This window comes from Portunus trituberculatus, chromosome 41 (assembly GCF_017591435.1).
Source record: "Portunus trituberculatus isolate SZX2019 chromosome 41, ASM1759143v1, whole genome shotgun sequence".
Lineage (NCBI taxonomy): Eukaryota > Metazoa > Arthropoda > Malacostraca > Decapoda > Portunidae > Portunus > Portunus trituberculatus.
Window position 1 is genome coordinate 4,676,528 of NC_059295.1, and position 15,790 is coordinate 4,692,317.

At 39.9% G+C, this 15,790-nt stretch overlaps 1 protein-coding gene across 1 annotated transcript in view; it reads left to right on the forward strand.

The window, feature by feature from the left end:
* LOC123516433 overlaps positions 1 to 15,790 on the forward strand; it is a 214,205-nt gene that overhangs the window by 164,784 nt on the left and 33,631 nt on the right. Inside the window, exons 18-21 of the mRNA XM_045275710.1 lie at positions 1,780 to 1,938; positions 3,410 to 3,529; positions 4,119 to 4,236; positions 11,772 to 11,948. Coding sequence (XP_045131645.1) covers positions 1,780 to 1,938; positions 3,410 to 3,529; positions 4,119 to 4,236; positions 11,772 to 11,948 — 574 coding nt within the window. The remainder of the gene's footprint in view (positions 1 to 1,779; positions 1,939 to 3,409; positions 3,530 to 4,118; positions 4,237 to 11,771; positions 11,949 to 15,790) is intronic.

The following is a 15,790-nucleotide window of genomic DNA, read 5'->3' on the forward strand; positions in this document are numbered from 1 at the left end:
CTAATCAACAACAAAAACAAGCTTGTGTTTCATATTCCTACATAGTTGTAAATAATATAACAGTATAACCTTTAACTTACCTGAATGACCATGAACAATGATTGGTTGAAAACTCGATAATATGCTTTGAAATGTACGGAAACTCGAGTTACGTACAAAATCGACTTACATCATGTTTCAGGTACGTAACTCTGACGTTAACCGAGACCTTACTGTATATAATCGACATGCCAGAAGGAGTGAACAGCTACATAAAACTGTTTGCGGCCAATGCGAAGCTGTGCAGAGTTATAAAGCAAAAAGAGGATTGCAAAATACTGCAGGAAGACCTAAATAAGATCTGGGAATGGAGTAAAAAGTGGGAGATGGAATTCAATGTGGACAAAAGCCATGTCATGGAAATGGGAAAGAGTGAAAGACGACCAGTGGGAATCTATAAGATGGGAGATGGAGTAGAACTGGAGAAAATAAACAAGGAAAAGGATTTGTGAGTGACGATGGAAGAAAATAATCTACCGGTAAGCCATATTGATATAATTTTCAGAGAGACATATAATTTGGTAAGGAATATTGGAATAGCATTTCACTACATGAACAAAGAAATGATGAAGAAACTGATAAGTACTATAATAAGACCCAGATTGGAATATGCAGGAGTAGTGTACTTACTGTATATAAACGACATGCCAGAAGGAGTGAACAGCTACATAAAACTGTTTGCGGCCGATGCAAAGCTGTGCAGAGTTATAAAGCAAAAAGAGGATTGCGAAATACTGCAGGAAGACCTAAATAAGATCTGGGAATGGAGTAAAAAGTGGGAGATGGAATTCAATGTGGACAAAAGCCATGTCATGGAAATGGGAAAGAGTGAAAGACGACCAGTGGGAATGTATAAGATGGGAGATGGAGTAGAACTGGAGAAAGTAAACAAGGAAAAGGATTTGTGAGTGACGATGGAAGAAAATAATCAACCGGTAAGCCATATTGATATAATTTTCAGAGAGACATATAATTTGCTAAGGAATATTGGAATAGCATTTCACTACATGAACAAAGAAATGATGAAGAAACTGATAAGTACTATAATAAGACCCAGATTGGAATATGCAGGAGTAGTGTGGACCCCCCATAAAAAGAAACACATAAGGAAGCTGGAGAGACTACAAAAAATGGCTTCAAGAATGGTTCCAGAATTTGATGGGATGACATATGAGGAGAGACTAAAGGCTATGGATCTACCAACCCTGGAACAGAGAAGGGAGAGATGGGATCTGATACAAGTTTATAAATTGATCAACAGAATGAACCAAATGGATAATGAGAATCTGATCCTGAAAAAAGAATATGACATTCGAAGCACAAGATGGCATAGTAAGAAGCTGAGGAAGGGAAGATGTCTAAGAGATATTAAAAAATATAGTTTCCTGCAAAGATGTGTTGAGACTTGGAACAGTTTGCGTGACGAAGTAGTGTCAGTAAAGGGTGTGCATAGCTTTAAAGAAAAATTGGATAAGTGTTGTTACGCCATCACTCCTCCAGCACGACAGGAGGCGAGGGTGGGTACCGATGACGCACAGACAAACTATTCCCAGGTTCACTTTACTTTCCAACACTCGTTATTGAACTGAGTAGAGAATTAAGGAGACAACAAGAGTAGATTTTGAATATAATTAAGTATAAAGAACACTTACATTATAATATTCCTTAACCTAAAACCAACAATCCCAAACCACGCACAGCACATGTCACAAATCACATCAGAGATCCTAACTCCTCTAGAGATACACAGCCAGATAGTACAATTGAGCAAAACTTAAATAACATACGACACCTGAGAGAAGTAAGTCTTTGGCGGAGCTCACATCGCCGCCACCAGTCCACCACCTTCCACACCACCTCTACCAGTCCCAGTCTGCTTCTCCCATCCACCACCGTCAGGTGAACCAAGTAAACCTCAAAGTTTCATATTCTCGCTTTACATGAACCCTGGCTGCTTCATGGTAGTTTCCTCATACATACAACAGCTTTTATGCAAAATTACTCTTTACATTAATCCAATGTAGTTATGTGGTACATCTACAACAATCATTAGTCTACCAAGAGTTCTCTATCACACACCCATCCTTAAGATTAAAACACTAGGGTCTTAATTAATCTGGAGCACAAGACAACGCATCAGCAATAAGGTAATCTTTACCGCTTATATGTCTTATTTTCATGTTGTAAGATTGTAACGTTAACCACCACCTAGTCAAACGCTGATTTTTATTTCTCATGCGAGACACAAATTGCAGTGGATTATGATCACTGTATACAATACATTTTTTATTAGTGTTACCTAAATACACTTCAAACTTTTCTAGTGCCATTAGCAATGCAACAGCTTCCTTTTCTATAGTGCTGTAACTTTTTTGGTAAGACTTGAACTTGGTTGACATGTAACGTAAAGGATGCATTATACTATTGTCATCAGCCTGTAACAGTACAGCACCTGCACCAATATCACTTGCATCTACTTGTACTACGAATGGACGATAGAAATTAGGTGCTCTCAAAACTGGCGACGTAATCAATAGAGAACAGATCTTATCAAATGCCATCTGACATGCGGGTGACCATACAAACTTCTTGTGAGGGCTGACGAGGTCTGTGAGTGGGGCGGCAACTACCGAGAAGTTCGGGCAGAATCGTCGATAATAGCCAGCCATTCCCAAAAATTGTTGCACAGCTTTTTGGTTGCTTGGTATGGGCAGATTACAGATAGCCTCCACCTTGGCTGCTACAGGTGCAACGATACCTTCCCCCACTTCATGTCCGAGGAAGATAATTCGTGCATGCCCAAACTCACTCTTCATTAGGTTTACTGTGAGTTTGGCGTCTGATAAACATTGAAAGAGAGTCTTCAGTGTAGCAAGATGTTGAGGCCAGGAATAGGAGTATACCACCAGATCATCCAGGTACACACTCACCCCTTCAAGTCCTGTGATAACTACTGACATAAGCCTCTGGAAGACAGCTGGGACATTTCGCATCCCAAAGGGAAGGACGGTGTACTGATAGAGGCCATCAGGAGTCGCAAAGGCAGATATCTTCTTAGCCTCCTCTGACAGGGGTATTTGGTAATAACCCTTTAGAAAATCCAGCTTGGTGATGTAAGCAGCATTTCCTACCGAATCTATGATGTCGTCGATGCGAGGTAGTGGGAAACTGTCAGCACGGGTGAGCTGGTTTACCTGCTGGTACTCGGTACACAAGCGGTAACTCCCGTCCGGCTTGGGAACGAGCACACACGGAGAGGCCCACTCACTGTTGCTTGGCTCGGCTAGTCCATGCTGGAGCAGGAACTGAACCTCGTCTTTCAGGATCTGCCGCTTGTCAGGGGACACACGGTAGGGTGACTGCTTGACAGGAGCAGCACTTTCTACCAAACCAACCTCATACAGCACAACAGGACTGGGTCTGGGTACATCTGCAAAATTCTCTCGAAATTCTTCCAGCAGCTCATGCACTTGTGTCCGCTGTTCCTGAAGTAAATGATGGGTCTTAATGCAAGGATCATTAAGTGTATCAGAATTCTTTAGTTTGACTTCTTTTCCCTTCATAAAATCATCACTGTCATCTTGGTCCTTCCATTTCTCCGTACTATTAAGATCTTGTTTGACACACTAAGGCTGCATCATTCCTTGGGTAATATTCCTTTAGAAGATTTACATGAACTAATCTTTTCTCCTTCCGCCTACCAGGTGTAGCAATGACATAATTTACGTCACTCTCTTTACTGAGAACTTCAAATGGTCCTTGGTACTTGGCTTGGAGGGGAAACCTCTTTAATGGCAGAAACAATAAAACTTTATCTCCTGGTTGAAATGACCTAGGTACTGTATCTTTGTCATATTGTCTCTTCATTTCTGCCTGAGCTTCTAACAAATTTTCTTTAGCTAGTTCATGAGCATTTTTTAGTCTGTTCTTCATTTTCACTACATATTCACTAAGAATAACTGAATCATGTTCATCTAACCAACTTTCTTGTAACAGTTTCAATGGCCCTCTAATATCTCTTCCAAATAACAACTCATAAGGTGAATGTCCAAGACTCTCTTGTTTCACACTTCTGATAGCATACAATACATAAGGAATACCTTCATCCCAGTCACATGTATTTTCTACACAAAACTTAGTCAGCATGCTCTTGAGAGTCTGGTGAAACCGCTCAAGGGCACCTTGACTTTCCGGGTGGTATGCAGAAGCTAAATACTGTTTTATACCCAAGGTAGCCATGACTTGCTGAAAAATACCTGAAGTAAAGTTACTACCCTGGTCTGACTGGATTATCCGCGGTAAACCAAACTGAGTGAAAAATCTGGTCAATACAGGTATGATTGATTTTGACGTTATACGTCTCAAAGGAATAGCTTCTGGATACCTTGTTGTTGTACACATAATCGTTAATAAATACTCATTACCACTCCTAGTTTTGGGTAGAGGTCCCACAACATCAATGATTACCTTAGCAAAAGGTTCATCCATTACAGGAATAGGGTGAAGTGGAGCAGGTTTAATGCCTTGATTAGGCTTACCAGAGAGCTGACAAGTATGGCAAGATCTACAATATTCTGCAACATCAGAAGTTATACCTGGCCAATAGAAATACCTAAGGATTCTGTCTGAGGTTTTCTTAACCCCCAGATGTCCTCCTATGTGGTCATGGGCTAGCTCAAGCACATTACCTTTATAACAAGTGGGTACAACAATCTGGTGAACTTCCCTCCACGTCTCACTAGCAGGAACTTCCGGCGGTCGGAACTTACGCATGAGTATGCCCGACTTGACATAAAAGCATACAGGTGTGTCTGCAATCTCCTCTACATCAACAGCTCTGGACATGAAAGAAACTAGCTTAGAATCATTCTGTTGGGCATTGATCAACATCTCCCGGGTAACAGGGACATGGTTCATGTCCTGCTTCTCTGTAGGTACCTTTGGCTCCACTTGTCTGGAATCATATGGTTCTTCATCATGAGACTCAATTTCAGAAAACAAATCATTTAGGCCCCACTCGTTAGAACTTTCGGTATTCATGGGAGGGTGATTAGACAACTCACGTCTAGCTTGACTACGAGTGACAGCACAGGAGGGGTAAAGATCAGGATACAGTCTTTCAACATCAGCAGTTGGACTTGTGCTTAGGGGTTGATTAGTTACAACAGGATCTGGAACAACAAGACTACCAGCAATATCATTTCCTAATAAAAATGATACACCATCAACTGGCAAAGATTCCTGTACCCCTACCACTACTGGCTGGGAAACAAGGTCTGATTTCAGATACAGACGACACAAGGGGACAGTAATAGCTCCACCTAATCCTTTCATCACAACACTTTCACCAGTATACATTTCATTTAAGAAAGGCACAGACCCCTTTACAACTATACTATGTGATGCTTTAGTATCTCTCATAATCTGGACTGGTACTGCTTCACTCTCTTCAGTTTGAGATATGAATCCACCAAATGTAAATGGTTTGAAACACAACTGAGGATCCTTACACACTGGTTCACTTTGAACACTTGACGGATCAAAACTATCTGTCTGGGAAAAGACAAGTTTACATTTGGCCTCGGATTACTCTTATACTGAAGATTGTGTAGCCTTTTACCACAGTCGGCAATCATATGCCCTGGTTTCTTGCAATAGAAACAAGCTGATTTACTCCACTGCATAGTATTACTCTTTTGGGCAGATTGTGAACCACTGAACCTTGTCTCAGGTCTAACAGGGTTACTGAAAATACTGTTCACCTGTCCAGTTACTGATTTACCTTGAGGAGCAGATGGGACTGGTTTGGCAGAATACTGACTTCTCTTAGGAAAAGGAATCAAACTAAAATCTTCAGCTAGAAATGCAGCTCTATCAAGCTCTGTTACTTCTTTCTCACATAAATAGGTGCGGATTTCAGGACTTACTCCTCTTAAGTATTGCTCAAGTGTAATTCATTCAAGTAACCCTTTAAATGTGCTTACTTTACTGGCAGATATCCATCTATCTCTGAGTTTTCTCACCAAATGAGCATATTCAATGAAAGTCTGGCTGTGTTCTTTCATAGAGTTCCTAAACTTCAATCTATGAGTCTGGGCAGTTAATTCATAACAATTTAGAATGGCTGTTTTAACTGCGGTGTAATCAGATCGCTGAGAAACTGATAATGACAAATAAGTAGAGCGACCTTTTCCTTTCAGGGCCGTCTGAATTAACAATAGCCAATAACCAATAGGCCACTTTAAAGAATTTGCAATGGTCTCAAATTGTTGAAAGAATTCATCTGGATCCTTTTCATCAAAGAAAGGTACCAATTTTACATTTTTACACAAGTCAAAGCATTGTTCTCTCTGATCATCAGCCCCAACACCTAATTGAGCCTTCTTCTCGAGAAGCGTCAGCTGAAATTCTTTCCTTCTCTTTATCTCTAAGCCGCTCTCTCTCCACTTCCAACTCGAGAAGCCGGACAGCCTTATCATCGGAATCTTCCTCAGCCTCACACAAAGCTAAAGCACTATCATGAAGCACTTCACAGTCAACTAGCTTCCGTATCACGGCATTTTTCACTTCTAGTTTCTTCCAATATGACTTGATAACCACTCCATAGTGACTAGCTAGTTCTATCCACTCTGCTTTACGTATTTTCCTTCTCTGCAACAACTCAACAGAAGGCTTGCAAATGAATTCTTCCACATTGAGCTCCATCTCAAATGCTTCGACAAATTTTAACACACACAAGGCATCAACAAAATTTTAACACACACAAGGCAAGAATAAAGGTAACTTGATATGTTAGGAAACAGCGACTAAGTCTCAACTACTTAACTAGAAACAACCAATAATTATTCTTCACAGTAGTTAAAAGTTAGCAACACAATTATCTAAAAAATATCCCGGACAGGCCCCCATTATCTGTTACGCCATCACTCCTCCAGCACGACAGGAGGCGAGGGTGGGTACCGATGACGCACAGACAAACTATTCCCAGGTTCACTTTACTTTCCAACCCTCGTTATTGAACTGAGTAGAGAATTAAGGAGACAACAAGAGTAGATTTTGAATATAATTAAGTATAAAGAACACTTACATTATAATATTCCTTAACCTAAAACCAACAATCCCAAACCACGCACAGCACATGTCACAAATCACATCAGAGATCCTAACTCCCTCTAGAGAGATACACAGCCAAATAGTACAATTGAGCAAAACTTAAATAACATACGACACCTGAGAGAAGTAAGTCTTTGGCGGAGCTCACATCGCCGCCACCAGTCCACCACCATCCACACCACCTCTACCAGTCCCAGTCTGCTTCTCCCATCCACCACCATCAGGTGAACCAAGTAAACCTCAAAGTTTCATATTCTCGCTTTACATGAACCCTGGCTGCTTCATGGTAGTTCCCTCATACATACAACAGCTTTTACGCAAAATTACTCTTTACATTAATCCAATGTAGTTATCTGGTACATCTACAACAATCATTAGTCTACCAAGAGTTCCCTATCACAATGTAGATATGGACACAGGGCCACATGAGCATAAAGCCCAGGCCCTTCTAAAACTACAACTAGGTAAATACACACACACACACACACAAGATTCAGAGGAAACGATGAGCCAACGAGATTGGACCTGGTTTTTACAAGAGGTATACAAATGAACGATGATATTAGATATAAGTGCCCATTGGGAAAGAGTGACCATGTAATATTAGAAATGGATATAGAAGAGGGAAAGGAAGATAGAGACAAATCATACAAAGGAGACCGATTAAACTACAGAAAGGCTGATATTGAGAACCTCAAGAACTATTTTAAAAACGTTAACTGGGAGATGGAAAACTCTGAGAGGGTGCAAGAGAAATATAACTTATTTTGGAAATGTACAAAACAGGAGTCAGGGAATATGTCCCAAAATATAGACATAAAGAAGAAGGAAAGAAAGATTGCTTTAATGCAAGGTATGCTAGGACAAAGGAGAAAAGAGATGGAGCATGGAAAAGGTGGAGGAGAAATAGAAATCCAGAAAATAAGGAAAACTTCAAAGCAGCAAGAAATAAATATGCTAAGGTGAGGAAGGAAGAGGAAAGGAACTATGAAAAGGACATTGTCGAAAAATGTAAGGAGCAACCAAAATTATTCTACAGATTCATAAATGAAAAAATAAGGCAAAAAGAAACAATAGAAAGGTTAAAAGGAGAGAACGGGATGGTGGAAGACCCAAAAAGTATGGCAGAATTGTTAAATACACTCAACCCTCGATTTGCCGGACCTCCATTTGCCGGATTTCGGATTTGCCGGACAAGAGTCTGTGGGGGGAAAAAAAAAAAAAAAAAAAGTCCGGGACAAGTCAATTTCAAACTACCGCGCCAGACAAAGTTCGCAAATCGGGCACTATAGATGGCAGCGCGGGCAGACATACACGTCTAGTACTGGACTGTAAACAAGTCTGCCGCGTCACACGAGTGTTGTGCTTACGTGCTTGTCGTGGATACACCTCTTCTTCACAACGATGCCACCCAAAACCCACCAAAGAAAGTAACCAAGCGCATAGCTAAACCTGTGCACCTTTCTGTGTCGCAAAAACTGGAACTTTTACGTAAAATAGATGGAGGAATGAGTGTTGCCCAAGTCTGCGAGCTGTATGGGGTGAAAAACAGACAGTTTCGGACATAAAAAAGCTAGAGGAAAGTTAGAAAATTATGCAGTTAAATTTGCTGTGTCGGGAAAGGGTGATGCAACTAGAAAGCATATGAAAGACCGAAATGTGTTGAACTTGATTTGGCAGTGTACAAGTGTACACGGATCAGATATCTACCATCAATATATCTACAGTAAGGTAAATGCTAATAAAAAACAGTACAGATGTGTGTCGGCGGCATTGGCATGTGTTACGCCCCACGTGGTGAGATGATGATGATGATGATGATGATGGTCGTCGGAGGTTTTGCCTTTGCCTCGGCACCTCCTGTTACTTCTATTCTTCCTGATCCTGCCTTTCTTTTATTTTTCTTTCTCTTGTCTTCCACATCTGGTGCAAAGTCTCTTTTTCTCCCTCAGTTTTGTTTTTCTGAACAAAAAACGTCTGATTTATTTTCCAACTTCCTGGTACAGCTGGTGCAGGTGCTGAAATGCCGTTAAAGACAACACTATGTTCCCACGGAAATTTTTGCCGTTAAACACGGATTCCGTAAATCGCGTGCCGTTAAAGCGGGGTTCAACCTGTATAGGGTAAAGTCCGGCAAGGGGGTAGACCCCCGGACATTTTCCATTGCCGGACATTTGCCATTCCCGGACAAGCCTTCCCCCCTTTTAGTCCGGCAAATCGAGGGTTGAGTGTAGTAAATTTCAGGAGGTCTTTACTAAGGAATCCAAATTCGAAAGACCACAGGGTAATAGAGAGACTGTCTATATGAAAGAGATTAAAGTAACCAAGCTTGAAATAAAAGAGTTGATGACGGAATTAGATGAAGAGAAGGCAATGGGACTGGATGAAGTCTCAGGCAGAATATTAAAAGAATGTAGGGAAGAACTAGCAAGTCCTATATTATACATCATAAAATGCTCAATAGAAAATGGAACAGTACCAGTAGAATGGAAAAGTGTTGAGGTGGTTCCCATATATAAGAGCAGAAGGAAGGAAGAACCTTTGAATTATAGACCGGTATCACTAACTAGTGTAATATGCAAGATGTGTGAAAGAGTAATAAAGAAACAATGGATCAAGTTTCTTGAAGACAACAAATTATTATCAAATAGCCAATTTGGTTTTAGAAAAGGTCGGTCGTGTGTAACAAATTTACTGAGTTTCTACTCTAGAATAGTTGATAGAGTACAAGAGAGAGAGGGATGGAGTGAATGTATTTATTTGGATTTATAAAAGGTGTTTGATAAAGTGCCACATGAAAGATTACTGTGGAAGTTAGAGGAGAAGGGTGGCTTAAAAGGAAGCACATTGAGATGGATGGAAAATTATATGAGAGGGAGAGAAATAAAGACAGTAGTTAAAGATATGAAGTCCAAGTGGAGAGCAGTAGAAAGCGAAGTGCCACGGGTCAGTATTGGCGCCAATACTTTTTCTCATATATATATATATATATATATATATATATATATATATATATATATATATATATATATATATATATATATAAACGACATGCCAGAGGGAGTGAACAGCTACATAAATTTATTTGCAGACGATGTGAAAATGTGTAGAGTTATAAAGCAAAAAGAGTATTGTGAAATACTGCAGGAAGACCTAAATAAGATCTGAAAATGGAGTAAAAAGGGGGAGATGGAATTCAATGTGGACAAAAGCCATATCATGGAAATGGGAAAGAGTGAAAGACGACCAGTGGGAATATATAAGATGGGAGATGGAGTAGAACTAGAGAAAGTAAAAAAGGAAAAGGACTTGGGAGTGACAATGGAAGAAAACAATGAACCGGTAAGCCATATTGATAGGATTTTCAGAGAGACATATAATTTGTTAAGGAATATTGGATTAGCATTTCACTACATGGACAAAGAAATGATGAAGAAATTGATAAGTACTAAAATAAGACCCAGATTGGAATATGCAGGAGTTGTGTGGCCCCCCAAAAAAAAGACACACATAAGGAGGTTGGAGAGACTACAAAAAATGGCTACATTAATGGTTCCAGAATTTTAAAGCATGACATATGAGGAGAGATTAAAGGCTATTGATCTACCAACCCTGGAACAGAGAAGGGAGAGAGGGGATCTGATACAAGTTTATAAATTGATTAACGGAATGGATCAAGTGGATAATGAGAAACTGATCCTGAGAGAAGAATATGACATTCGAAGCACAAGATCGCATTGTAAAAAACTGAGGAAGGGAAGATGTCTGATAGATGTTAAAAAATATAGTTTCCCGCAAAGATGTTTTGAGACTTGGAACAGTTTGAGTGAGGAAGTGGTGTTAACAAAGAGTGTGCATAGCTTTAAAGAAAAATTGGATAAGTGTAGATATGGAGAAGGGGCCACACAAGCATAAAGCCCAGGCCCTGTAAAACTACAACTAGGTAAATACAGTGTGCTAATGAACAAAAAAGTTCAATTATTAAGAAATACTTGTACGTACTTTGACTCATTCATAGTGTTAAAGTACTTGTATGTGGACTCACGTTCAGTTATAAATCTGTGGACTCATACTTGTCCTTGGACTCGTGATGTTAGCACGAAATTATATTTGCACTTGAGTATAAAAAAATTGTTTTCGAATGCAAGGTTGGTCTGTACCTGTGTTGCAAACTTTATCCTCAGAAGTCTCACCTAACCTAAGCCTAACCTAATTAAATTTAACCTAATGTAACCTAATTTAACCTAGCTTAATTAGATTTAAACTAATTAACCAAATTTGCCCCAAGTTAACCAAATCAAATAACCCAACTAAAGCGAAACCAATCCAACCTAACCCAACCGACCCAAACCCCATAGTTTAAACTAACTAATCCTAACCTAACCAATTCTAATCAACCTAACCTAACATAATCTTCCTCATATTTTCCAATTATGATATTTCATTATAAGTTTTAGGAGTTCTCTCCCCCCCGCCCATTCTTAAGTCTGCTATATGATCTTTTGCTTTACAACTGGATTTTCTGGAACCAATTACAATCATATATTGAGGAATACCTGTACAGTATTTGAATTTGTTTTATGATAGAATGAGTTTTACAAATATTCTCTTTTTAACAGCCATCACGGTGTACAAATCAGATTGAAGATGTTTGCAAGGACATAGAAAAAATCATCAATCAGACAATACAGAATACACTCAATCAACTGGAACGTGACTGCGAGCAGATTTCAGCCCTCGTAGACCAAGCTATAAAGATTGATGATGATGCTAGGCAGCACAACTTCCGGGCTAAGGTAGGATGTGTAATTTGCTGACCTAATGATGCATGTGTTTTATTTTTTACACGTAAAATTCTCTCTCTCTCTCTCTCTCTCTCTCTCTCTCTCTCTCTCTCTCTCTCTCTCTCTCTCTCTCTCTCTCTCTCTCTTTCTCTCTCTCTCTCTCTCTCATAATGTGTTTCATAAATCTATTGCTATATTTAATGAACTTTTCTTGCACAGCTATATTTTCTTTTTTGTTCAGTTTCCTACTCTGTCTTTATAATCTATGATTTCCTTTGCTTATGCAAGTTTTTTGTGTATTTACTATTAGGCTATGAGCAGAGCCTAATTTTTATTAAAGAATTAGGAGAAACCATGTGTATCTTGTTGCTATGGAGCAGTGCACACAGAGTCCCAGGAGACAGGTGCACTCTAGTCCAAGTCACATTTGCTGCTGCACTGAGAAGGTATCAATCCCCCCCTGTAATTTCACCCACTTTCTCACATCTTTTTGCTGCAGGACTTATGCACAACATGACAGGGTGGTGGGAAAAGAGCTTGGTGTAGTTTGTATTCTTTCATATACATTAGAGTGTCCATGATAATTTTGGCAAGTTGTTTATGTTTTAGTTGTTGAATGAGGCCAGAAATGGCATGCAGGGTGGGGGTTAAGATGTATCCCATTCTCCCTCCTCCCCTCCTTGGTCACATGTGCAGAGAAAAAGAGTGCAGGCATCTCTCTTCGATTCCTGAATAGATGTCTGAAAGGAAGAGTATGTATGCTGCTGCAGGACCAAGTAGAGTAATACAGTGGAGTCTCAAAACTCAAACGTCTAAATAGTCGAACTTTTCAATAGTCAAATGCAGAAGTTCAACTTAACACTCAAAAAAATACCTCTTCAGAGTTTTTTCCATTGAGAAGCTTACAATGGCACCGAAGAGGCTTGTTAGTGGTGAGAATAAGCCTAAAAGAAAGAATGTAGTGACAACCATCGAAAGGAAAAATGAGATTATTGATAAATACGAAAAAGGAGGAAGAATAACCAACCATGCAGTGGAGTACTGTATGGCTAAATCTACAGTAGCCACAATATTGAAGAAAAAGGAGGTCTTGAAGGAAAAAGAGTGCAGGCATCTCTCTTCGATTCCTGAATAGATGTCTGAAAGGAAGAGTATGTATGCTGCTGCAGGACCAAGTAGAGTAATACAGTGGAGTCTCAAAACTCAAACGTCTAAATAGTCGATTTTTTCAATAGTCAAATGCAGAAGTTCAACTTAACACTCAAAAAAATACCTGTTAGTTGAATGTCCATCCACATGGCTGTAAACAAAGGGTCTCTCCCTTCCCGCTGCCCCACGCGCCCCACTGGGCCACTGCAACCAGTTGATCCTCCGCAGTCGTAAGAAAATCATTGTCCTGCACTATCTCTTCAGAGTTTTTTCCATTGAGAAGCTTACAATGGCACCGAAGAGGCTTGTTAGTGGTGAGAATAAGCCTAAAAGAAAGAATGTAGTGACAACCATCGAAAGGAAAAATGAGATTATTGATAAATACGAAAAAGGAGGAAGAATAACCAACCATGCAGTGGAGTACTGTATGGCTAAATCTACAGTAGCCACAATATTGAAGAAAAAGGAGGTCTTGAAGGAAAAAGAGTGCAGGCATCTCTCTTCGATTCCTGAATAGATGTCTGAAAGGAAGAGTATGTATGCTGCTGCAGGACCAAGTAGAGTAATACAGTGGAGTCTCAAAACTCAAACGTCTAAATAGTCGATTTTTTCAATAGTCAAATGCAGAAGTTCAACTTAACACTCAAAAAAATACCTGTTAGTTGAATGTCCATCCACATGGCTGTAAACAAAGGGTCTCTCCCTTCCCGCTGCCCCACGCGCCCCACTGGGCCACTGCAACCAGTTGATCCTCCGCAGTCGTAAGAAAATCATTGTCCTGCACTATCTCTTCAGAGTTTTTTCCATTGAGAAGCTTACAATGGCACCGAAGAGGCTTGTTAGTGGTGAGAATAAGCCTAAAAGAAAGAATGTAGTGACAACCATCGAAAGGAAAAATGAGATTATTGATAAATACGAAAAAGGAGGAAGAATAACCAACCATGCAGTGGAGTACTGTATGGCTAAATCTACAGTAGCCACAATATTGAAGAAAAAGGAGGTCTTGAAGGGAGCTGTCGTGGCGATTGGTGTGAAAAAGCAATTTAAGCGACGTGCGGCAGTGAAAGAAATGGAAAAATTGTTGACTGTGTAGATAAATGAAAGGCAGATGGCTGGTGATTCTTTGTCAAAGAGCATAATTTGTGCTAAGGCTAGGCTGCTGCATCATGATCTTATTTCCGATAGTACCTTTGACTCCAGCGATGATTTTTTCCCCACCTTTCTCTCCTTCTCTTCTGCATTATCCATCACCAACCTTCACGTACAGTAAGTACAAATCAATATCATAAATATATTTACACTGAAATTTTTTCTAAACTTAGTTTTGCAATGGTTAGAACAAATTACTTGATTTCTAGGTATCAGTATTCAAACTTTTTATACTTGAACAGCTGTTTGGAACTACAGGCAACCCCTGCTTAACGAAGGGGTTACGTTCCTAAAAAACTTCGTTAAGCGAACCGATTATAACAAGTTTAACCCCTGACTTGAACTTCCATTGAGAGTAAACAAAGCGAGAGTGCATCATAATACAGTGAAAGGTTTAATGAAAGTAAAAGTTTTGAAGTTAAACATTTAGTCAGTTTAATTTAAGTCATTATAATGTGGCGGTGGCATAGTGGATAAGGTGGTGAGCGTGGGATCGGGCAGACGTCCACGCGTAGGTTCGAATCCCACCACGTACAGCCTTAAAACACTTTGCCATTTGTCGAGTGGTTTAAAGTTACCTACATATCACCATGATACCCAGACTCTAGGTGGTTACACTCAAGATGAGCTTGGGCGGTGATATGGGCCCTAATATGGGTACCACTATAAATAAAATTGCCTGCGCCACTAATGGGCGGAAGCTGAACAGCACTTCCCATACACTCTTCAAGTGTGCCTACAGGCGCTATAGGCTTTACCGTAAAAAAAAAAAAAACACTAATGTATGTATGTACGTAACTTTATAATGTTGATCTTAAATTTATGAAGGGAGGGAGAGTGAAACGAGAAAGACACTAACTGGCAACCTGTGGAATGTAAACAAAGGGCACATCATTGTATCACATACAAAACTTATGTACCACATTTCCACAAGGCTTTCCATTTTATCCATTGTAGTTGCGAGTTCAGGTGGTTCATTTAGTTTGCAAGGAAGATACGGTCTCACTAGCCTTCTTAATAGAGTCTGCTGACTTGAAAAATAGTAGAGACAGTAGATGGAGTCAAGATGGTGGCGAGCAATGCTATTAGTTTTCTCGCCTCTCTCGTGTCTGTGAATAATATCTAGCTTCACTTCGAGAGTAAGAGACATCCTGGTCTTAGCAATGCTAGGCGACATTGCAGGGCGTTTTGGTTTTAAGTTGAGCGAGGGAAGACGAGCTGCTGTTGACGCTGTTATTTTTTTTAACAGGGGGAGTGCGTGGTGCGTGTGTTGTCCACGAGAGGCGCTGGTGTATTCAAAAGCCTGTCGGCTTGCGTGATACGGCGGGCCTTTCAAACTTGGAAAAAATTACCTGGATAAAACTTCATTAAAGCGAGTTTGGTGTTCGTTAAACGAGCAGATGGTAGTAAAATTAAACTTTCATTGTAGCGAAATTTTGTTGTGTGAACCTTCGTTAAGCAGGAGTTGCCTGTAATTAAGTTCAAGTATTGAGTCTCCACTGTATATATGGAATTTTTTTTTTATTGTGAGGCTTATGGTCCCTATCAGATCAAGT